General features: G+C 44.0%; 1 protein-coding gene across 2 annotated transcripts in view; it reads right to left on the bottom strand.

Moving 5' to 3' along the window:
- Positions 1-4,498: 4,498 nt before the first annotated feature.
- Kcnmb4 (potassium calcium-activated channel subfamily M regulatory beta subunit 4) overlaps positions 4,499-25,545 on the bottom strand; it is a 55,760-nt gene continuing 34,713 nt past the window's right edge. Inside the window, exons 3-4 of one of the 2 annotated variants that reach the window (XM_041677416.1) lie at positions 6,334-6,549; positions 4,499-4,813 (exon numbers count right to left, since the gene is read on the bottom strand). In XM_041677416.1, coding sequence (XP_041533350.1) covers positions 6,381-6,549 — 169 coding nt within the window. In that variant the 3' untranslated portion in view covers positions 4,499-4,813; positions 6,334-6,380. Of the gene's footprint in view, positions 4,814-6,014; positions 6,550-25,545 lie in introns of those variants that run through there. The other variant, XM_041677407.1, reaches the window with a different exon arrangement.

The following is a 25,545-nucleotide window of genomic DNA, read 5'->3' as shown; positions in this document are numbered from 1 at the left end:
CATGGTCCATCCTGCCTAGACTTCCTCCCACTCTACTGCCATGGCCACTCAAGTATTATTTCAGCCACAGATCTTATAAATGGAGTGATAATATGTGTGTGTCTTACTTTTCTCATTTCTGTGACAAACAAAAAAAAAAAACTCAGCAAAAGCAATTTGAGGAAGGGTGGTTTTACTTTGGCTCACGGTTCTAGGAAACACAGTCCACTATAGTGGAGAAGGCATAAAGACAGGCACATGGGACAGCTGGTCACATTGCAGCAACAGTCAGGAAGTAGGGGATGAATACTGATACTTAGCTCATTTTATCCTTTTTATTCAGACTAAGGTCCTGGCCCCTGGAATGGTGCTGCCTACATTTAAGATCAATGTTCCTGCCTCAGTCAACCCAACCTAGAAATTCTTTCACAGATACGCTTGGAGATTTGTCTCCTAGGTGATTGTAGCCTGCGGACAGTCAACACTAACCACCACAATGTGTGATTGCTACAGGAACTCTGCTCGGTTGCTTCATGCTATACAATGGCAGATAAGCTCAGCTCTCCTTGCCAGTCTTGGAAATCATAGCCCATGTCCTGCACTGTGACTCATAGACTGTAGAACTGGGCAAAGTGGAAACGATGCTCTACTTCACACGTGGAGAACTGTGTGTCGTGCCCTCGGCAGTGACTTTGAAGCACTGGATACCTTTTCCTTGAGCAGGAACTGGCATTTAATCAGGCACAATCTGTGACGTCAACATGCATCTTCCTTTGCTTTGACTCTCATTAACTCTCACTGCCTCTCCGTGACCATGCGCGCTAGAGCTCTTGGTGGTTGTTATATTTCTGACCTTTAATTATCACTGACTTCTCCAAGGAGAAAACCATTTCTCTCCAACTTCAAACACTTCCTGTTCCCCCATTGACTCAGGTGGTCTTGTTTGAATTTATCATCACGTCTAAATGTGATTTGGAAGCTTAGATCCTAATTGGCTCTTTTCTAACTATCATGTGGCGCTTGGAGAATGGCATTCATCAAACACATTAGCAGTGGTTTAGAAGACAGAAGAAAAACCCTCTGTAAGCATTATCCTGGCCCAGCGACTTGCTAATGAGACACAGATATGTTCTATATATTCCAAACATTTTGGACTTACATAAAATTGTTGCTTCTTTTAGAGGATACATTAATCATGCAAAAATACCTCAGTCGTTTGTAATGTTTTATGAATAATGGACAAAAAGGACAGTGCTCTCTGAATTTCATGTCTTAAAAAAAAAGAATCCCAGGAATTGCACTTCATCAAAGAGATAACTTACCTCTTAATAATTCTGGAAATTGCTAAGTGCAATGAGGCAGAACTTTCCAATAACATCAATGTATTAACACTGAATGAAGTAGGGAAATCAGGAGTATCTGTTCTTTTAAAAATAGATATCAGAGGTGAAATTTTTTAAAGGTAGAGTTCTAGAAATAAAGCTAGCTAATGATAGAACTTCAGAAAAGGACAAAACTCAGTACTGGTCTTTTACATTGGTAGGGCCTAAGGAAGAAGAATCAAAAGACCAAAGCACAGGATTTTATGACCAAAAAAAAAATCTGTTTTGAAATAATTTTTCACTTTTATTGAAATCACCCTGTACCACCACCAACCATGAACAGCAACCATTATCACCATCATGGTTAGCATTTACCCACAAGGCTGTGCACGACATCTTGCATTTTCATTTAATCCTCACTAATGACCCAGTATCAGTACCTCAGCATCAGCACCATTTCCTAATTGAGATGTCTGTAGAAACAGGCTAACTTGCCCAAGACCACAGACCAACAACAGGGAGAAACCAGATGCTATGTCCAGAACCACCTCTTCCGTTTCACCTCTTAGAGAATGACCCCTCCCAACCAAGAGGTGATATATGTTCTAATAAGCAAGTGAACCCTTGTTTTTTTTTTTTTCTTTTCTGAAATGGCACCCTTCTGAGTTCCTTCTTATTTCCTACCATATAAACTTCCACATCCTAAAGCTGGGTGTGGCAGTAGATGCCTGCAATCCTAGCACTGGGGAGGTGGAGGCAGGGGCATCACAAGTTTGAAGCCAGCCTCAGCTACATAGCAATTCTGAGGATAGCCTGAGATACACAAGATAAACTATGCCAAAACAAACTTATAAAACAACACTAAATATACAAACGAAAACCAATGCATTTCCCCACATTCTAGAATACACACGTTATTTTCTTATAATTAGAATGTATTCAGATGACATTGGTTTTTGTTTTATGTTTGAGTTTTTTGCAGTAAGTTTAATTAGAATACAAGACATTAGATATCATTATGACATTTCCCATCAAAGCGTGTGTGGTTTAATTGAGACTCTTTCCCTCCCCTCACCACTGCTATCCACTCTCTTTTCTTCCTTCCTCTCCCCGTGTCCTTGTTCCTTCACATTTATTTTTACCCTTGGTCTCCTTCCTAGGTTTTTAGGCTTTCCCTACCATTGCACCCTACTTACATATAATGTAAACCTCACAGGTCAGCATCTGCCTATGAGAGAACACACATGAGTTTGTCTTTTTGAGTTTGGGTCACGTCACTAAATGTTATGCTTTCCAGACCCATCCATTTTCCTGACTATTTCATGATTTTCATATTTTCTCTTCAGATGAATGAAATTCCACTGTGTAAATGCACTAGATTTTAATTATGCACTTCTATGTTGATGGTCATCTAGGCTAGTTCCAATTTCTTGTTCATGAAAACAGCTGTAAGTGGCAGGTTATGGAGGACTATGGTTATAGACATTCTTTTTTTTTTTTTTGTAATGCCTAACAGATCACATCGTATATATCCTTCATGTGATATATCCTCCAACCCTGCTGGCTGACCCTATCACTACCCTGCCCGAGGAAATTCCATCCCTTACCCTTGTAAGTATCTTACTCAGGCGGAAAAATAAAGTTTCTCTTTTCTCCCATTCACCCTCTTGGTTTTTTTTAATCAAAAAATACTGATTAAATCAATTTTAATCATTAAATTAACTCAAGCAAAGTAGTTTAATTAATTTTAGTTTTAGGAAAATGAGATAAGGAAAGAACCTCCGACGACCAAACCATATCCAAACCCCAGAAGGCACTATGAAAACCTGCACATGAGAGAAAATAAAACAAACATAAAGATAGCTGCAGACACGGCTATTGTGTGTCTCTGCCTAGGACTCAAGTTCAAGGGCTTCTGTATTCCAACAGCACAAGATGTGGTTATTGTTCGGTCTTCCTCAAACTTCTCATTCATATTATTGATCAGACAGTGGGGAGTCAGAGGAAGGGTGTTGCACGCCTACTTCAATTTGTCTTTCAAAGTGGTTGCCACAAAATGGAAGTACAGAGACTCAGGCCACATCCAGTGACTGGCGGCTGAAGAAGAATTAAGAACACTCTGTGTCTTAGGTATTTTCAAAGCAACAAATGAAAGGATACGTACTTATGATCTATTCTTTTTAAAAAATATTTATTTCATTTATTTGTTTAGTAGAGGGACATGCATGTGCTATGTGTGTGTGTGTGTGTGTGTGTGTGTGTGTAGGAGGGTAGGCAACCTATGGTAGCAGGGTCTCTTGTTTCACCACGCGGCCCTAGGGAGCAAATGCAGATTGTCAGGATTGCCACCAAGTGCCTTCACCTGCTGTGCCAGCTCCAGCTCTCTACTATGGCTTTAATGAAACTATATCTTTAATGCTGTAATGCTGTGATCACCTTAAGATGCCAGCACCGCTACGCAAAATGCAATAAGGTGTTGTGAATTTAGTTCAGGTGCTGATAATGCCACACACATATACACGAAGAGTATGAAAGTTTTTATTACACACACACACACACACACACACACACACACACACGTATGAACCTGCAGAAAACAGGTTCAAGCATTCCTGAAAGTTGTGTAGTAAATATTGAGAGACTGCACTTTGGGGACTAGTGATGGGCAAAATGCTTTATCCCAACACCCTTTCTCTTCCAGGCTGGAAGGCTGAGACAGCATTGACCATAAGAGAAGCACAGGTAGACAAATCTCAAACAGCTTGCCTACACACCACCTACTTACCAAGTACTGCTTCCGGGTTGCTACAGAAGAAATAAACTTTCATCTTAAACAAACTATTCTATTTGGGGGTCAGATTATAGCAGCTGGTCCTTTTTCTAACTTATGCAAAAAAAAAAAGAGAGAGAATGAAAATATTAGGAACCCGAGCTCATCTTTTATGAACCCCCTCTCTATGCTCAACTTTTGGCTTTTACTTTAAACAAGTATAAATAAGGAGCCTCAGATGGAACCGGCTGTAAACAAGACCTAAAAGCTACATGTGACTCTCACAGATTCAGTGTGCTTACCCTCTATTCCAGAGCCAACCTACAGCATACAGTTGCCTGTATACTCTTTGGGCCTAAATGGATGTAAGTAGTTCATCTAAATCATGAATATCAAATCGACAAATGAAAACTCAGGTTGATTAACATGTAGATTTCCTTTTATTCCAACACAGACATATGCCCATGGGCTCTTAAGGTTTACGTGTTCTCTATCATCAGTTAATCATAGATAATTGGATGAGGATAAAACAGACTTCGTCTCCCTCGGTGTGATGCCAAGATGATGATTTTCTCTGATTCCTGGTTTCGCCTTACCCGGTGCTTTAGAATAGTTCTGTGTTGCTAAGACAACAGGGACACTGCAACAGAAAACTGGGACTGAAGTCAAGGCACGGAAGCAGCCTCAAAGGATGTCATAAATAGTGTATCTCAGGCCTTATTCACAGTGAAACCTGTAACACCTGAATTAGAAAAAAAAAAAAAAAGATTGTATTCTTCCAGCGTTCTTCCAGAGCATCGGGTACCCTTGACAACTTCCACTCAGAAGGTAAGAGGTCAGTGAGGAGTGCACTGCCATCCGTTCACTTACTGGACAAAACCCTGTGGAAATAACAGAGGTGAGCCTGTCCTTAAATTCCAGCCTTATCCTGAGGGCAGCGTGTCTGCAGGGTGAGACCTGATGCTAAGCTGGAAGTGTGCATCATTGCACCTGAAGGAAGGCTCGATTCTGGGCGGTAAACAGGGTGGATCTGACATCTGCTGAGACTCACGATTGGTGTTTGGAATTTGAGTGTATGAACAGATGCAAAGGTGATGGGTTTTCCGGTGCGCTTTTTTTTTTTTTTATGAGACAGAGTGTCTCCGTGTACCTCTAGCTGTCCTGGAACTCACTATGTAGACCTTGCACACAGAAAAAAATCCATGTGTGCCCCCATGTCGGGCTTTGATGTACTTTTGAAGGTACCGAAAGCCCAGCAGCAGTGGGGTGAGCCAGGCTGCATCCCCAGCTCTGTCTGAGCAAATTGAACAATGGCAGGGCAAGGAAAATGAGATGCTTGAATGGACTTTGTTTAAAGTCCTAAAAGAAAAAAAAAAAAAAAAGAAGGAAAACGGCACTTGACTCTAAACTGAAGAGTGTTCTTCATGTCATGTATATTCTACTGCCAAAAGGAAAAAAAAAATGAACAATGAGGCTGGGGATATGGCTCAATGGTCTGGAGATTGTCTAACATGTGCAACGCCCTTGTTTGGATTCCTAGCACTTCAAATAAATGAATAAATTGCATGAAGAGATGAATGTGAACTCTGTGTCCCCAGAGCTTGGAAAAGCCTTCTTCAGAATAAGGTCCCTCTCTCGCAAAGTCATAGGGCTGGAAATAACAGCCACGCAAAGGCAGGCAGTGGAGGATCCTTCCTCAGTCCTCAAAGGAAAAGAAACAGAGTGGCCGGAGGCCGAGTTACCACCATAGAATTCCTTTTTCAAGTAGGAGTCAAGGTACTATTTACTCAAGGAAACTGGTAGTCGTGGAGTAAGGTCAATGGTTCTGCAGATTCGAGTGATGAATTTCACCTAGCAGAGTCAAGTGAAAACCATTAGACCCTTGTTTTAACACCCTGGTGATCTAAGTGTAAAAAAAAAAAAAAAAGAAAATAGAAAAAAACCACAGAGCACTGCATTTTAATATCTGTAAGAAGCATAAATCATAATGGTTTGTATGCTACACTATACAAATAAGATAACTGTACTTTCCAAAGAAAACCAGCTTCTTAGAGGGTTTTCCAAACAGTCACTCCATATAGCTAAGAGCTTGACCCTTTAGCTGCTGCTACAGCACGGGGGATACAGGTGATAAGTTCCCGACTCTTCCAGCTGTGCCTGTTTCTGCCACCACTGAAGAAGGGGCCTCGCGGAGGCCTGCTGCAGCCCCTTCCATCTCCTGTGCCACCAAATGTGGGCTCTGCGGGGCAGGCGAGCGCTGACCTGATGGGACAGCCTCTGGGCATGGCTTCCCACAATCCTCGTCCCCGTTAGGAGAACTTGCGCTTCTTCATGGCTTCTGCCTTGACCGCCAGGCTCTTGGCACAAATGGTCAGGACCACAATGAGCACGCCCACCACAAATGTCACCACTGGCCAGAGGAAGCAGTGCAGGAGGACGATGTCATCATGCGTGCGACGTAGGAGAACGTCCTCTGGCCTGTAAGAGTGGAGGGCAAGGAAAGAAGAGCAGTCAGACTCTCGTTACAGCATCGGAAACTCTACGACCCACATACGAACTGGATTTCTGGCCCAAGGGGATAATCACACTTGAAAGTCAAGACTCTGATTAGGAAGACACTGTACTTTATGCTTCAAACCCATTTCCAAAAGCTGTGAGCTCTTGAATCAAGCAATTGGTGCAAATCTGCATATCATTTATTATATCATTTGCATGCTGCAAAATGTCAAAGGTACAGCATTATTTTGCTGTCATTTTTTTTTTCACCCAAAATTGCTATCTTTTTCTTCCTTTCTTTTAACCTCACTGGTCAACAGGTATAGATGAAGCTGAATGTGACTGACGGGTAGGTATTCTCAGCAAACCTACACTCAGTCTTGGCATTGTGCTAGATCCCAAATGATTTTAATTTGAAGGGAAAAGATTAACACCATTGTTCAGGTGAAGGCGATAGAAGGTATATAGCCATCAGGTGTGCCTAACCTGCACCGTTGCTTAACCATGAATGCAGACCAACACCCTGAAATACTACTACATCATATCATAGCATCCAAAGCCTGGCACCCTTGGTATTTCTTAGGATAACTCAGCTGTTGCATATGAACCAAAGGTTTCACTCGTAAAACATTTATTAATAAAATAAAACAATGGACTGAATGCATCATCTATGTTTCTACGTGAAACTTAGCATCCATTTGAGCCACTGCCCACTGTCTTTCCGCTGATCCTGCAAAGCCGCAGTAATCAATTTCTCTCTTGTCAGTGGGAACATTGTTTCAGTTCCCACGTTTGTCTCTGATAGAAAGCAAAGACGAGACAAGCTCCACAAACCACGCTCTCCCACCTTTCGTGATTAGACAGATGTCTGAGAGTTCAATTTTCATACAAGAGGCTTGTATTTTATGAAATATTTGCATTCCACCCAAAGCAAAGTTGGCTCTGTTCTCCTACTACTATAGGCTATGTACCTATTCTACCTTCAGAAAAATGCTGCAAAATAATGTATCCCACTATCCCCAAGAAAAATCAAAGGCTTCAGAGCCCAACGGCAGTACCTTTAACAGGGAAATATACCCCTGGGAGCTTTCACTGGTACTAGCTCTTATTTCCCAGAGGCTGATAAAGAACACTGGATATTTCTCTTTTCTGTATCGGGAAGTTGCCACACAGCATCCACAGAGACAGCTGTGCTAGCTGGATACGAAATGTGCTTTTCTTCTTTGGTGCGTAATTTCAATTTTTGTGCACGCAGTGAGATTCTAGTTGGCATTTCAATGACAAGTTGTATTAAATGAACGCAGAATAAGTGTAGCAGCGAGGCCCAGATCACCGTCAGCTTGCACCAATCACTCTTGCAGCCCATTGTCTTCAAGACCTGGGCTACCATTCATTTAAGTTCTGATTTTTTTTTTCTTATTGCTGTAAGGTGCAACAGGGCTGTGACCTGTCATTCTACATGGATTTATTATTAAATAACTTTTTGCTTCTGCTGAAGAGCTGCCTGGGCTGCAGCCTTATTGTCCACGTACACGTGAAAGAAACTTCATGCCTGCGTTGGAAGGAGTAGAGGTCAAGGCCCCAGAATAGCCGAGGCTCAAGGCAGTCGGAGTCACTTTTAGAATCTTTACTGCCAACACTGCCTCGGCTCTCTTCCCAGCTACACAGCTGGAAGATGACCCTACCTCAGTGTGCAAGAGAAGATCCAACCTGTCTCCCAAGATGCTCTTTGAGGAACACACTATTCTACGCCTTTAAAACTACTGATACGAAGAGGAGTTCTAGATTCTTCATCAAAAAGGTCAGATACACAGCAACATGAATACATTTGATACCAGGGAAAAACAAAGAAAGAGGAGAGGGAAAGGGAATTTGGATTTTCAATTCTATAGTAACTGCACGTGTAATTTGCATAAGTAATGTGTTTTTGTGACTAATTTTCCGGTACAATGCTTCTGTGTAAATCTGCTTTGGTATGCTTTCTCCAGTCACTGTTTAGGATATTATCGAATGCCTTTATCACATATCAAACAAACGAGCCGGGGAAACAGCTCCAGGAGGGACGCCGGAACTGCCATACAGGCCGTACAGACTGTCTGAAACACAGTTTGAAGAACAAGTGTTGGAGAAGATGTGAAGGAAACGGGCAGGAGAGAAGGAAGCCACCGGAAACTGTTGGATCCGGAAGCTTGTCTTCCTCAGAAACTCTCTAGAATTCTATCTCCTTGTTCCTGGGCAACACTGCTGTTTCAAAGCTTTACGTGACAAAGTAAAATGACTCATGCGAGCTGCATTTGCACTGCTTCAACAAATCCTTCTTTAGAGCTAGAAAAAAATTATCATACACATTTCCTTCAAAACCATGCATGTCTGTCTCTACTTCAGACAGCTCTAAGGTGCCCCACAATCTCCTTGGATAGGAAAACATTATTTCTCAGGTCTCAAGTCCCATGGTTATACGATTCACTGAGATCACCTTTAAATTGCTTCTTCTGGCCTAAGTTTTTCCATTTTGACTGGGCTTATCGTACTGTAATTGAAGGTACTCTCCTGCCTCAGTTATCTATGTCCTCTGGGCTGGTTGGCCAAAAACTATTTGACTTAGAATTCACTTTTTTTTCATGGTTATATGGTCAAAATGAAGAGGAACTTCAATAAGTGTAGAAAAAGGCCAGACATGGTTACTCTCTACCCGAGGGTCCTTTTGTAGGGCGTGGGAATTGTAATGGAAACCGAGTGAGGAAGGCGTGAGCATCCCGAAAGAAGAGCAAGTATAGCCGGGAACCGTGGGAAATGCCTGCGTGCAGGTTCGAATGGACCTTGTGGTAATGAAGACAACACTTTTGTTGGCTCGCTGCTTACTTACATTTAGCATTTACTAAGCACCGTGCTCCCTGGCAAACACTATGGCAGGACATTTCATTATTTCATTATTTATTTATTTATTTATTTATTTATTTATGTTTTATGTTCCTTAGTGTTTCGCCTGCATGTATGTCTGTGTGAGGGTGTCAGATCCTCCTGGAACTGGAGTTACAGACGTTGTGAACTACCATGTGGTTGCTGGGAACTGAACTAGGGTCCTCTGGGAAGAGCAGACAGAGCTCTTAACTGCAGAGCCATCTCTCCAACCCTAGGACATTACATCTTATCTTGTCCTCAAAATAACTGTGTTCGAAATTCTTTCAAGGGAGCACTGGAAGAGATTAGGTTGCTTAAATTCACACAGCTTAAAGTGATAGCATAATAATTTGAAACCATATCGGTGTGATTTTTTTTTTAGCTGTGTTATTTATTTACCTGTAAGCCAGCTTTTCTCAAACTAGGTTCGAGTGGTACCTGTTTCAACCCCTCATTCAACTCCCTCAGAATCTGAAGTTGTGGGGCCCAGAAGTCTTGTAGGAACTCTGGGGTGACTCTACCTATACTTGTGCAAGCAGTATTACGTAGGGTTCTATAAGAAAAGAAGGCAGAGTGTACCCTAGTAAGCCATTTCTTCCACTATCCAATGCTAGTTGATACCTAGGCCCTGATGCTTGTGAGCGCTTTACTGTGTACCCTCATAGGAGCAGACAGAGCTATAGGTCAGGGCAGATACGTATGGGGCAGGGCCAGAGACTAAGAGATGGACATTCAGACCCCGGTGTGGAACTGGTCATAGGAGGCCTTCGGTTCTCCTATGAGAACCAAGAAGGATGCCTCCTAGGCCAGCCTCCATTCCAACAATTGAGATAAAACCAGAGATTTGGGATACATCATCTTAAAAACAGAAAAGCGATCCCCTTTGACTTTGTCTAATCAACTAGGAGAAGTCACAATCCATGGTACTTGTTCTGTTGACCAACGGGGAAAGAAAACGGCGATTAAAAAAATATAAAATAAAATAAGGGATTTCTTTAATCTGTTCTTATCTCAACAGGGAGTGGGGAGATGTCTCTGCTGGGATGTGTTTGCTGGGTGATAATGAGGGTCTGAGTTCATGTGCCCAGCAACCTGAACTTAGTAAAACATGAACTTAGCTGTGCACGGTTAGAATCCTACAACTAGAGGGGGTGGAGACAAGTGAATCCCTGGAGCTCACTGGGCAGCCAATCTAGCCAATCAGTGAGCTTTGGGTTCAGTAAGAGATGCTGTCTCAAAAGACATCATAGCCTAGCATGACAAACACCTTTAATCCCAGCATTCCGGAGGCAGAGTGGGGGGTCAACTCAGTGAGTTTGAGGCCAGCCACAGTATAATTAGAGGAAGAAATAAGACAAGCTAGCTAAGCAATACTGAAAGACACCTGGCATCAGCCCCTGGCCTCCACACATGTATATTATGCAGCTACACACACGTGCACACACATGCACAAATGCATACACTTTACACATGCACACACGTACTACACACATCCCATAACTATGATTGCATAATTTGTGAAGATGATACTATGAAAACTGTACCAACCATGAACCAAGAGGACCCACTTAAAAGCGCTGTCTCCATGAGATCTTACCTGGAATAGAGGCCCTTCTAGAGCATCAGAAGTCCTTTCCATGGTCTTAGCACAGGATTTTTCTGCCATCATGAAAACTGCTACAATGTTAAGATTTTGACCCATTTTAGCAAGACAATGAGACATCCTTCTGCCAGCTCCAGTCCTCTTGTCTTGTCATTTAAGTTTTGTATATTTGGAATTGACCTTGATAAACCCTCCCTTGCACACATACACCCTATTGGTACTTGGTACTGAACCTGTGGCCTTGCACAATTGTGTGCACACTCGACTCCTGAACTGTGCGCATTGCCAACTCCAGTCCTCCCAAGCAATGGAAGATGTGCAACGTTTACATATTACACTTATTGTTATAAACTGCCAAGCCTGACTCGTAACCTACTGTATCATTAGACACGTTTTCACACTTGGGGGGATTTTAAATTCTAAAATATTTCATAATTACTTTAATCAAAATAATTCCACAAGCATGGCCTAAGCCCCACCTGCCAAGGCTCTGACATGGTTGCGTTGCCAAAGGACACCAAAAAATATGAAGGTTTCATTACTCAAGCCTAGTGAACAGGTGCCATCTAGGCCTGCTTTAAACCTTATTGATTATTTATAACATGACCTAGTTTCAAGAAGAGCCTGAAAAGAACAATACAAACAGAAGATTTGAATAAAACAAAGTCCTTAATCTGACAGTTGAGAAGAAGAGTAATGTAATTAGAATGGGGGTAAAGGGAAAACGTCACCAAGAAGAGCCCCCGTTCTTAGTTTAAATAAAACTTATCTATGAGCTTCTTGGTACTCAAAGGTGGTGGGGAAGGAAATACTAGCTACCCAACTGCTATTACAGAAGAAAAGGAACAAGAGAATTTGGAATTTTGTTAGGCTAACCTAGAAAAAAAATATTCTGCATGTACATTTGTTTACCTAAATGAATACGTTTACCTAAATGAATACATGTTTACCTAAATGAATAAATGTGTTGCATTTTGAAGGACCAGGAATGCAGTTCCTCAGCGTTAATGATAAAATCACTTCAGGGCTTCTCAGCACACTGAGTCCAAAGACTCAGATCAGCAGGACTGAACAGTGTTGCAGGGTTTGGTACGTCTATCACCCTTGAGAACAAACTCAGTCCAACGATGCTTTCACAACACTGGGCCAGCATCAGCCTGGCTTTTGACATTGACTGTGCCAGACCAAAACCCTAAGGCTGGAGCTCTATGCTCTTGCCCTGGAGATAACAGAATGAAAAGCCACCAGGAGAACTAGTGATGTGTTCTCTGACAGCTTAACTCAGTCTGTGTGGGGTAGGCTTTTCAGTTGGTCTTATAAAGTTTTCTACATAAGTCTAAACATGTGAACAAATATTTAAATGACATACCACCAGTGGGTCGAGGACCTGTGTGTGACCCCTAGAATACAGGTGGAAAATGCTGGCCACAGTGGCCTGCACTTGGAATTCCAGCACTGGGGAGGCCAAAACAGGTAGATCCCTGGGGCTTGCTGGTCAGCCAACCCAGTCGGTTGGTAAGCTCCAAGCTAATGAGCTGTCTCAAGGAAAAAAGAAAAAGATTGAAGGCTGTCCTTTGGCCTCCACACATAACACACATGAGCACACAAACATACACACATGAACACATGCATACACACAAACGAGCACACATACACACATAAGCACATGCACACACGCATGAGCACGTGCACAAACACAAATGAACATATCCACACATGAGTGCACGCACACACACGAGCACATGCACACACACATGAATGCATGCATACATGCATGAGCACATGTACACACATGAACACACACAAACACATGACACACACACACAAAGCTTTACTGTGGTTAGGCATGAGAAATATGGGATCCTGGAGGTGGCAGAAAGTTAAGTTAAGCTGAAGATATTTGAGATTAAACTGACAAGACAAACTCTTTCTAGAAATTTCCTCCTCTGCATAACCATGCAACTTCTGGGATCCAAGGCTACCATGCATTTCTTCTCTGAGGGGTCCAGTTTTCACAGACCACTCATGCTTGCAGAGACAAACACTGTCACAAACTTCCAGTCTGGCCATCACTGGAGCCTTTTCTTTGCCACCCTTGTATGCATGCCCCAAATCTAACCACTTCTTCTCTTAGTTGAGGTCCTTTGCGTAAAACATATTTAACAACTACAACAAAGTCCTTGAGGTAATTCATTTATGGAGAAGAAAGATCTGTTCCGTCCTATGATAAGGCACCGTATGTATCATGCTGGCAGCACATGCCAGAGCAACGGCTCTCTTCATTCACAGGGAATAAAGGGAAACACAGACGAGGGTTCAACAATTCTTGCTGTGGGACAACGGTCTGTACCCTGTCACTTATATTTTAAATAAATGCTGATTGGCTAGTAGCCAGGCAGGAAGTATAGGCAAGGTGACCAAGCAGGAAGTAAAGGCGGGGCAACAAGAATTCTGGGAGAGGGAAGTGCAGTCTGCAGTAATGATCCAGACACAGAGCAAGCAAGATATGACTGCCTTGCTGAAAAAGGTACTGAGTCACGTGTCTAACATGGACAAGAATAATGGGCTAATATAAATTATAAGAGTTAATAAGAAGCCTGAGCTAATAGGTCAATCAGTTTATAACTAATGTAGATCTCTGTGCATTTCTTTGGGGCTAAACGGTTGTGGGACCTGGTGGGACAGAAATCCTCAGTCAACAAATGCTCTTCTACACCATGACCCCAGTAACCTAAAGACTGTCTATAATGGTTTTCACCCTTCAAAAGTTACAATACTTTCTGATACAGGAGCCAAGGGGATCACTCAGAACACAAACACTAGCAGAATATTAGTCAATGTCTTGGTTTTTAGCAATACCATATTCTGCAGCCTTCTGGATGGAGACTGGATGAAAGCATACTCCTGAAGATACCAAATTTGATCTATTGATTAATAATTTAAAAACTAATCTTTGACGTTTCTTTTCAATTTAAAGCTTGGTGAATAGAAATGCTGGGAACCAGAGTTTCACAGCTTAGCTGTAGAGAGCTTACTTAGGATGCACAAGGCCCTGGGTTTGCCCTCTAGCAAATAAGAAAGTTGAACTTGATTTTAGCATAACCGAACTATCCTACTCGAGAGTAATTAGCTGATATGTCTAGTTGCTGGGGAAACAGTCATATGACCTTGCCAATAAGGTAGAAAAAGCACACTTGTCTTCCTTGTGACTGCAGGAGGGGACTTGCTCAGCTCACTGATAGTGGTGGAGAGAGGGACAAGCCACACGGGTCCTTCACAGTGAGTGTTCTTACACTGCGCTTCTCTCCTGTGGGGACACACTTGGAACCCTGGCGTAGTATAAAGTTAGCTTAAGCTGAAGGCATCTGAGACTAAACAGACAAGACAAACTCCTTCTAGAGATTTCTTCCTCTGCCTAACCACGCAACTTCTGGGATCTGAGGCTACCATGCATTTCTTCTCTGAGAGTTCCAGTCTTCACAGAAGATCACTCATGCTTGCATAGGCAAACACTGTCACAAACTTCCCCTCCCAAAAGCCAACTTGTCCGTCACTGGGGCCTTTCCTTTGTCGTGTGCATGACCAAATCTAATTATTTCTTTTGAGGCCCTATACAAAAAACATACTTACTAACACTGATCCAGGTTTGTTTGCGTTTTCTCCTGCTAATGTATTATTTGTCAATTTCATTCCGGTCCCCAGACGTTAAATCTGAAGGAGCAGAGGGGTTTTCCTCCCCTACACCATTTGGAGCTCATTTTGACTCACACAGGCTTAGCGATGATGCTATGGTCAGGGCTTTAAAAAGCCCGGACGGCAGCTATCTCGGGAGCGTGGTGATGCTCCAGAGGGTTCCTATCTATGGATAGTATGCTCGCCACACATCTATAAATGTTAGTCACACCCTCTAGTTGTCCTCTGCCGTCTTTCCCAGGCTGACTCAGAGTGACTGCACAGGGGTTACCTCTCTTTTGTGGAAGAAGTTAAGTCAGATCCAAATCTAGGGGTATGCAGAGAAACATATGCACCTGATGGCAGCAGGAGAAGGAGTCAAGTGGCAGGGGTGTTATTTTGGAGAAACAAAGGGTCGAATTAATTATAAAGTAGACAGCGTATAACTAGGTACATGCTGAAGGAAGGACCCGATAATCTACCCGTGGAGGACTGCATTTGAGAATATGCGCTTGACTTAGACAAACCTAACCCTGAGGTAAACGTTTAATCCATTCTTCACGCCTTCGTTTTCTCATCTGTAAAAGGTGCGTTCATTTACTTTTCCCAGTTGTTGTGAAAAATATCTGATAAAAATCAGAATAAAGAAGGTTGGAAGGATCTCGTTTGCCTCATAGTTTAAGAGACATAGTTCATCGCGGTGGGGAAGATGCTGGTGGCAGATGATCATATTGTGTCATTCTCAGGAAGCAGAGTGCAGACAGGAAGTAGAGGCAGGCTATAAAACCCTTAGTCTATTGAGACTCCATCTCCTCAACCGTCTACAACCTTCTACAACCTTCCAAATCAGAGACATCAGCTGGAACCAGTGTTCAAACACATGAGTGTGGGGATGATCAAACGCATGAGTGTGTGTGTGGGGGGGGGGGGGGTTGGAGGCATGTCCTATTCAAACCACAACAGTGGGATGGCAAAAGAGCTGCCTTACTCCCGAGAACTAAATGAGATATGGAAGTGAGGTGCTTCAGTAGCTTCCTGAATGGGGAGCCCCTAAGAGACAGCAGTGAGAATAATTGTCAGTACTCAGAAAAAAACCGATTCTGGAATGGTGACCATCCTGGGTCTTCTCCGGGTACCTTCTTCACCTGGACACTGTAAGGAGGTAGTCACAGGCAGTCCCTTTGATCTCATTAAAATCCTGGCAGAGAGGACTCTGTTGCTTTTTGATCACCCGTGCCATGAACAGTGAGCTTCCATCCTGCATGGCGGGCTTACAGGGAGCAAAGGCGACCAACAGGACAGGTTCCACAAGCAAATGATGTTTTCCAATTCTACCACATACGTCAGGCAGAGGCAAGAAAACAGCCCCTAACATCAGAGCCTTCATTAGGAACATAAACAGGAGTTATGCGCTAAAACACATCCTACAAACATCCTTTCACAGAACTAGATGACGCCGAGGGTGGTCCCCAGCTACAGATGGGGCCCGTGTCAGTGACTGTCTCAACAGACAATTTCTAAGAACCCTGAGGGAGCTGCTGCCGCTCTGCACTTACACAGTGACATGCATCTTTTGGTTCGAATCATGCTAAGTGCTCACTGCTTTTCTTTCTTTCTTTCTTTCTTTCTTTCTTTCTTTCTTTTTTTTTTTTAGAACAACCTGTCTGTCTTCTCAACCTGACTCTTGAAGTGCTGGCATCAGATACTTGTTAGGTGTAACCCGTGTCTATGAAAGCTCCTAATTTCTCAGGAAAAAAAAAATGCAGGCACCACTGTCAAGATTTGCAAGCAGAAAGTATGAACTTTTGACTTAGAAAAAAATAATACTAGTTTTCATCTCTTTGCTTTTGATCTGCAGAAGCAACATGGCCAGCTGCCTCTGGCTCCAGTCATACAGCAGCAACGGCCTTCAACACTGAGGCTTCTCTGCCATACTGGCATGGACTCTCAAACTGTGAGCTGCAATACAGCTGCATGGACTCTCAAACTGTGAGCTGCAATACAGCTGCAACTCCTTGAGGTTGCTTTTGTCAGGTGTTTTCCCACAGCAACAAGAAAGTAACAATGCCTCCTAGGTCCCTCCAACACTGGGATGCTAGCAGCTTAGTGTTCAAATCCGCTTGTTTCCAGGGACAGGGGCTGACACCAGCAGAGCTAGCAGCTTAGTGTTCAAGTCCGCTTGTTTCCAGGGACAGGGGCTGATACCAGCAGAGCGACTGCACACGTAAAAAGAGACCGTGTTTGGAAGCTCACTCTAACAGCCCCATTTTCTGTCATTTCCCTAAGCTGAATCATGTTCTCAGCCCTCGCTGCAGGCTCGGAGGACACGGAATAATCGCAGATTGCACACTTGCAACGTGGGTGTGAGAAACCGTTTCCCGGGAGAAGAAGACAAACACACGGATGAACCCAAAATAAGCACACGAGCCGGGATTCCATTGGGTGCTTGGAAGGCTGGCAAGAGCTTCAACATTTTGGTTCTCAAGGAAATGAGCAGGGTAAGGAATCCCCTCAAATGTCACTGTATCTCCTTCCCATCTGAACACGAGTGGGCCCAATGCGTGCACCAGTGGGCATCTTAAAGGAGGTCAAGAAACACTTTCGTCCCCATGGTTCCCGGGAGAAAAGTCAAGATGGCAAGGGTGTCACAAGTCAGGGGTAGAAGACAGCAGGCTCAGCCACACCCAGGGGGTTTCTCACAAAAGAATGGACCTGGACCGAGCATCTGCTCAGCTCCACTTAGATGATCTCCCTGGGGTTCCCGGACCTAGAAGAGCTCTGCATTCTGCTAAGCTCAAAATGTGAGCTCGACAAATGTGAGCGGCGTGGCAAAAGGCCTCAGAGGATGGAGTAAAAAAATCTATGTCCCCGAACCGCAGCTGAGCAAATCCGGAGGGGGAAACGCGATCCTAGCCTAAAGGCCACGTCTATTTGTTGGAAACTGCAAATGCCAGAGCTGTGTTCGCCCAAACAGTCATGCGTATTTACTTGTGTTTCTACAGATTGTGCCAACTATTTTCAGATAATCTCAAAAACAAGTGATCATATTTACTCCTCTGCTTGCCTCTCTGCCTTTTTGTTTTTTATGAGTGGGTATGCCTATGTATGTTCACGTGCGTAAGGGTGTTGTGTATGAGTGCGTGGGGAGGGAAGTGTGCACACGCACGTGCGTGTAAGCCAGAAATCAACCTCGGAACATTCCTCGGGCACTACCCACACTCTTTGAGACCGGTTGTGCTGGGGTAGTTTTATGTCAATTTGACACAGCTGACGTCATCGGAGAGGAGGGAAACCTCAATTAAGAAAATGCCTCCCTAAGATCAGGCTGTGGGCAGGCCTGTACAGAATTTTCTTAATTAGTGATTCATGAGGCAGGGCACAGCCCACCGTGGGAAGCGCCCATCCCACCTGCCTGAGTTTCCTGTCCTGACATCCTTCAGTGATGGACAGTGATGTGGAAGTAGAAGCCAAATAAACCCTTTCTTCCCCATGGTGCTTTGGCCAAGGTGTTTCATCACAGCAGCAGTAACTAAGACATAGGGTCTCTCACTGACATGGGACTTACCACGAAGCTGAGGATGGCTGGCTAGAGATGCCCAGGGAGCTGCCTGTCTTGTATGCCTCCCCAGTGCTAGGACTAAAAGCATCTGTCACCACCCCGGGTGCCTCCTGGGAATCAAACTCAGGTATTGACTGAGCTATCTGCCCAGACCCCTCTCTGTTTGTTTACAAAATCCACATCTAGCCCAACCTCTCCCACTGTGGGATAGTTTCTGTTCTTCCAGCTCATCCTGCTGAAGGGCTCTGCCTGCGCGGGGACACCTCCGAACCTGCTCCTCGCGGGTACATCCCTATTCTGGCCTCGCGTGCCATGCAATGCTGCTGGCATGGGAACGGCCACATGAGAAGATACCAGGCAGGCACATGGCTATTCAGACGCACCCCACAGCAATTCGCTCCACAATTCTCTTGGCTAACCACCAGTGCTGTCTGACTAGGTTCAGTTCAGTTCTCTATCATTAGATCCTCAATGAAGAAAAGCCACTCACAGGTCCATTTCTTCACGTTTATACCCCTTGCATGTCAGTAACGCATTACTATTCTGGCAGCTGTGGGGAAAAAAAGATTTTAAAATGTGCCTTGGGTTGGAAAAGAACAGCTGAGTATCTTGTTTGTTTGCAAGTTTGAAGGAAGGGTTACCTTCTACTCGAACGCTGTCAGTTCTGCAAGGTTCCCAGTTATTAGAAGCCCTGTCTCACTACAATGTGTTGTAAAAAAGCAGCTATTTTTAAGTTAAATAATTAGAAGAGTATATATATATATATATATACATACATACATATATATGTGTGTATGTATATATGCGCTTTGGTACTGCACACAAAAAAAGAGAAGCAGGCCTAGCATTTCCACCCAGGCAACCAATGACTCACACGTCTGGACCCCCAAATTGCATCCTACAGGATACATGAATAATAATAGCTTTTACACTCAGTGTTGCTGTTGTCTGTTGTGCAACTGTGTCTCTTCGCCACAATGCATTAAGCAGATATTAAGATGTTTCTGGATTATAAAATTAGCTGAATTAGTTTTGAGGCTCTATTCCCACAGGATAAGTCTCTCCTTAACAAGCTCCTACAAAGAACATGCGACTGAGAAACATGCATGACAATTAGAGCAGTGACCAATGACTAAATAACAATACCTGTGTGTGCCAGCAGCTTAACGTCATCCCTGGAGCATATGATAGCCAGTGTTCAATAAGACAATATGCAAATAATTAACAGCAGAGTGGCCATCCGAACATGTTTTTTTAAAAAAAAAAAAATAAGAGTTTGAAGTTCACAGAAAACTTCTACGCATTGAGCAGTATGGATTCCTAGGGATATCATTTTCTTTTCTTTTGCCATCTGACCACCACTAACATTCCAGATGGGGACTACGCCGTAAAGCTGTATAAAACCCAAGACAGATGTGCATACTCCCCTTGTCATAGACTTCCAAATCTAAAGGGCACAGCTTCCAGACATATACTTGGGCATTTAAAAAGGCTTTCTTGGGATTTGGTTCTCCGACATTTGCTCAACACCTACGGCTGGCAGCCATCAGGGCCACCCTACTCGCCGGCTTGCCCATGAGCAGTAAATGTGAGGGTGAGAACAGTCTCTTCTGCCTACACTCCCACCGCCCAGCCCGACACTGGCACATGCTTGTTTGGGGTGTTCTGTGGATGCTTGCTCTCCCTTATGGCAATGATCCACTTCAAGATGCAGTGGCCATTTGCTCACAGTGCAGAGATAACAGAAAAGAAGGGGTGCTTAAGTGTGCCCAGGGGTGGGGGCGGGGAGGAAAGACCTTGTGAGCAGATATATGAAAGGACAGCAATACAGGTTTTGGGGAATAAATGCACACAGAGTTTATTGGGCGAGGGGGGCGCCATGAAAAGGCGCACATTCGGCAGGCTGGCATTTCCGATGACTTTGCCATCGGTAGTAACCACAACAAAAATGTTTATGGTAATGAGTCACTGGTCAGAATTAACAGAAACTCTTGTGTTATCATATACCAACACGGGCTAGTACTATGGTCTCTGTTAGCAACTCTTCACTGGGGAGGTTAAGAACACAGACTCTGGAAACAGAGCACAGTGGTTGGAAGACGAGGAGAGCAGAACAGTGGGTTGGGGAGGCTGATAAAGAAATAGAAATGGAGACAGGGAACAGTTACCACAATAAAGTAGACAGAAGGAATGGACTGCAGGATTCTACAGCTCAATAGGATACGTATAACATACAATAGCGTACTATATATTTTATGAAGAACCTGATGAAAGAAGTTCCCAGGCTTTAAGGAAACAATAAATGTCCGAGGAAGTGGGATTAGTACTGTTGATTTGATTGGCATCCACTGGATTAATGCGTTGAATCGCCTCACTGTCTGGACTCTAGATATGTACACTTATTATTCACCGATCCTGGCTACTCTTACCCAAGCACGTGGTTCAGATAGGCTGCTCAACCTCTGGAGGCTTCAGCTCTGCCATGTGCAGAATGAGGACAATGGACAGAACACCCTGCAGAACTACACAGAATAGGGAATTAACGTCTATGAAGCACTTGAGCAACTTTTGACACAGAGGCAGCAGGATGGATAGAAGTTGGCTCATGCTGGCTGGGATGGTACAAAATAGGTCTCTTAAGTTCCAGTGGGTTTTAGCATCTTTATTAACAGAAGTTCTCCTGACTTACAATTACCATGGTATCTAAGGGTTCGGTCAGTAAAACGCTTCACAAGTGCAAACACAAGCTCATGAATCTGATCCCTGGAACCCACACTTACAAAGACAGGCATGGTGGCACACACTTGTAATCTCAGTGCTGGGGAGGTGGAGACAGAGAGATCCCTGGGGCTCCCTAGCCAGTGAGAAATGCTTCAAAAAAACAAAACAAAACAACAACACCAACAACAACAACAATAACAACAACAACAAATGGTGGATGGTACCTGAGGAACAACACCCAAGACCATCCTCTGGCCTCCTTGTGAATGAGCACACATGGACATGCACACAAGTATACCAACACAGAGATGTGTACACACATATACACACACACATACACACACGCACACACATGTGTTGGAATAAAAGAAGTAACCAGCTCAACAGGTATTAGAATCAAGATTCAAAACAATCACAAGAGACTAAACGATCCACTACAATCAATAATATATATTTACAGAAAACTAAATTACAGTTCTTGTACTTAGGCCCAGAATGCAAGTCTTGCAAGTTTACGAACTGGGGGAAAGTTGCTTTCAGAGAAGCTATAGGGCTAGGATGAGCTCAAGAGTGCGGCTTGTGCCTAGCGTGTCAAGTCCCCGCTTTCATCACTAGCACTGAAAAAGAGCGAAGATGGGAGGTGGGGTGTGAGGCATGTATAATGCAGACACGAATGGAAGAAGCCTTATTGCCAGCTGTGTGTGCACTGACAGTTGTCACACCTACTCAGAGCTAATGGCAAAGGTGCCCTGTCCTGAACTCCGTTTTAGTGTCTAGACTCAACACTGGTGATGGAAAGTTTCTGATTTGTGATGAACAGGTTATCTCAGGTCACGGAAAGAAGGGCATCACAGCCAGGCATGGTGCATCCCTGCTATCTCAATACTCAGGAGGCAGAAGCAGGAGAATTGCTATAGTTTAAAACCAGCCAGATCTACAGAGCATGGATATATTTCAGAGAACAGACCAACAAAGAAAGAAGGGGGGAGAGCAGAAGGGAGGAAGGGAGGGAGGGAGGAAGGGAGGGAGGAAGGGAGGGAGGGAGGGAGGAAGGGAGGGAGGGAGGGAGGGAGGGAGGGAGAGGAGGAGAAGCAGGAAGAGGAGGGGCAGAGAGGGCAGGAGGAGGAACAAGAGAAGCAGCAGAAGGAGGACCAGGGGAGCAGAGGGAGGATGGAGGGGAGAAACAAGAGAAGAAGCAGGAGGAGGAGGAGGAGGAACAGAGGGAGGAGCAGGAGGAGGAGCAAAGGGAGGTGGCTCAGCAGTAGCACAAGTTGGCTCCAGCCTGCTGCTCCGTGGCCTAGAACCTGAAAGGTGTTATGTCTGCCACAAGACTCAGACAGCACAGTCTGCCTCCAGAGTGAGACACAGCACTAGCCAGGACTGTGGTAAAGCTGGCCAGTCTAAGCGCATGCTTTCAAGACGGCAAGGCGAGTGTCATCGCTGTGTGCTAACATCTGTTCGCGACTCCCCAGGGGCCCCCCTCCCCAGTTACCAATGAGTCACTCCCTTTCTGCCTCTTCTGCTTGCTTAGTGGAGATCCGGAAATTCAAAGAACTAATTAAAAACAAACAAAAACAAACAACAAAACAAAAGTTCTTATTAACTGAAAATGTGTGAAGATGGATCGGCAGGCTGAGGGGAAAGAAGAGGAGATATCCACATCTATCAGAGCTGGTCCAATACAGAAAACGATGTGGTAGAAATCTGTTTATCTGGGATTTGTCTTGCCTTGAATATGAAATCTCCCCCACGGGCCCAGCAGGCGATGCCTGTTCTCCTTTTGGGGCAGACAGAACATCACTATGTAGAGCAGAATGGCCTCAAACTCCGAGATCCCCCTGTCTTTGCATCTGCCTCCCAAGCATGGGAAATAAAGGCACGCTCCATGGTACCCACCCTTCTGTTCGTTTTGGTGGTGCTATTTGGAAGGCTACAGAAGTTTTGGGGGTTGGGAACATCCCTTGAGAGAGAGGGTCACTAAGGGAGGGCCTTGAGGTCTCACAGTCTGGCCCCACTTGCTGTCTGCTCTCCGCTCCCTCACTTCCGGAAGAATCCACCAGCTACCCAGCAGCTGATTCATGATTGACAGGCCAGCCGACGATGCCTTCCCCGGTGTGATGGACTGCATTCCCTCAAACGATAAACCAGAATAAACCCTGAAGACGCTCGCTTTTTGACAGCCAATTAGTTTCAGCCCGCATTTTATTTAACCAGGGATTGGAGTAAAGGACTGAACAGATGTCAGCCTGTGAGTCTGCGGGCTCCACATACACTCTCCGTGTGCCACAAGCGCCTTCTGGCCCCATTGTATCTGATATGAAACCGAGGCAAGAGCGCTGCTGCGGTAAGTGGTCCAAGGTCATTCACTGAGTCAAGAACAGGAGCTATGCATAGAACTGAAGTCTCCTGACGCACAGCCCTGCCCTGCATTCCACCAGCCGGTGATGCTGCACTCTGTGACCTACTTGTCCTGTGCCTCTTGTAGTTTTCCTCCCCAATTCCCCCAGGGCTCTCTTTGAAGGCTGCATAAAGCACCTTAAATGAAAAGTGATTTGATAACATCCCATTTGTGATTTCATTGCCATGACGATAAAAGCCGTTAGAGGATGAACTCGCCCGGCGCGAAGACATTCTGATTAGCCATCAGAAAAGAGAATCTCAATTGCACATTTTAAATAATGCATGGTGTTTAGACGTCAGGCGGAGAAGGAACGCTGGAATGAATTCCATACATATCCTACAGCTTGCTGGAGACAGCAAACACCACTTTTATAAAAGTACAGATTTGGAGACTAAACAGAGCCTTCAGTTCTGATGTAATGTCTCAATATGGAACTAGACACGAATGTACATGGGAAAGACTAAGATTTCAAATTCACTGTTCTCTTCTTGAAGACTCATGCTATGTCACTGAACTCAAAGTATAAAGAGAAAGCCAATATGCTTATGAAAAAAAAACTATGGTGGGGGGCTGGAGAGATAGCTCGGTGTTTGAGAGCACTGGCTGCTCTCCCAAGGACCCAGGTTCAATTCCCAGCACCCACATGGCAGCTCCCAGCTGTCTGTAGCTCTAGTTTCCAGGAGACCTGACACTGTCATACAGATGTACATGCAGGCAAAACACCAATGTACACGAGATAAAAAGAATTAAATAATTCAAAAATAAACAAACTATGAAATCAGACCCTTCTTTAATCAAAGATTAAGAAGTACCTCTCACAGAAACTAGAAAATAAAATTAGTGATGAAAATTATAACATAAAACACCAATTCAACGGTTTATTTAAAATTCAGATCTGGGCCAGAGAGACGGCACAGCAGGTAGAGGTGCCAGCTGCACAAGCCTGAGGCACTGAATTCGATTCCCAGAACCTACCTAAGAAAGCTGGATCTGTAATGCCAAGACTCTGGGGTTGAGACAGGGGATGAAACTCACAGGCCGGCTAGCCTGGGGTACACAGTACAGCAGCAGAAAGAGGGCAGCCTTGAACCCACAAGGAGGAAGGAGAACACTGCCCAGAGAGTGTCCTCTGACCTTTACATGTGGGCCACAGATGTGGGCCACGGCATGAACCACCACCACCCTCTTGCCAATGAAAATAACTAACTAAGTAAATTAAAAACCAGGTTCCCATTTTTGTATGCAAATTAATCCTAAGAAGCCCACAAGTGAGAAATCTTTTTCTTTAGAAATTTGTCCTAGAAAACATGGAAAGAAAAAAGAAGGAAAGAATATCTTCATAGCCAATGATGTACTTAAATCCCATCTATAAATACATTAAAATAAAGATATTTATTAGAACAAATCTTGTATAATGTGTTCCTGCCTGGCTCCTGGCCGCCTGGCCAGCTTATTCCCCGAAATAACAACACACAAATTGTATTCATTTAAATACTGCCTGGCCCATTATCTCCAGCTTCTTATTGGCTAATTCTCACATCTTGATTAACCCATTTCTAATAATCTGTGTAGCACCACGAGGTGATGGCTTACCAGGAAGGATCTTAACCTGCGTCCATCTTGGAGAGGAGAGCTATAGCATCTGCTTGACTCAGCTTTCTTTCTCCCAGCATTCTGTTCTGCCTACTCTGCCTATATAAGTTCTGCCCTATCAGGCCAAGAAGTTTCTTTATTAACCAATAAAAGTAACACATAGACAGATGACCCTCCTCCATCAAAATCTGTTTCTGGAATGCAAGGACCTGGTTAAAAACACAATCACAAAGGACCAAGCACTTTTCACTGTGTTGGTTATAAATGTATTCAGAAGCACATATCTACATATGTGCTTACAATACCGAATTACTGTGAGGTGGTGGCACTACCTGCTCCTCCGCTGACCGTGGACCATTTGGCTCTTTCCTAACGTTCTCTCTCTTGCACCATTAGGATTTTATAAAGCATCTTCAGCTCTTCTGAATGTACAAGACTCAGAGTCATTAAAGCCACACAGCTTGGGTACGCAAAGGAGTGGTGGAGACTGGAAAGTCGTTGGTCTATTAAAGTTTATAGGTGAGAAAG

Source organism: Microtus oregoni, unplaced genomic scaffold (assembly GCF_018167655.1).
Source record: "Microtus oregoni isolate MIOR12 unplaced genomic scaffold, Mior012 000001F_ref0000356, whole genome shotgun sequence".
Classification (NCBI taxonomy): domain Eukaryota; kingdom Metazoa; phylum Chordata; class Mammalia; order Rodentia; family Cricetidae; genus Microtus; species Microtus oregoni.
The sequence above is the reverse complement of the archived record's forward strand: the minus strand, read 5'-3'. Positions and strand labels throughout refer to the sequence as shown.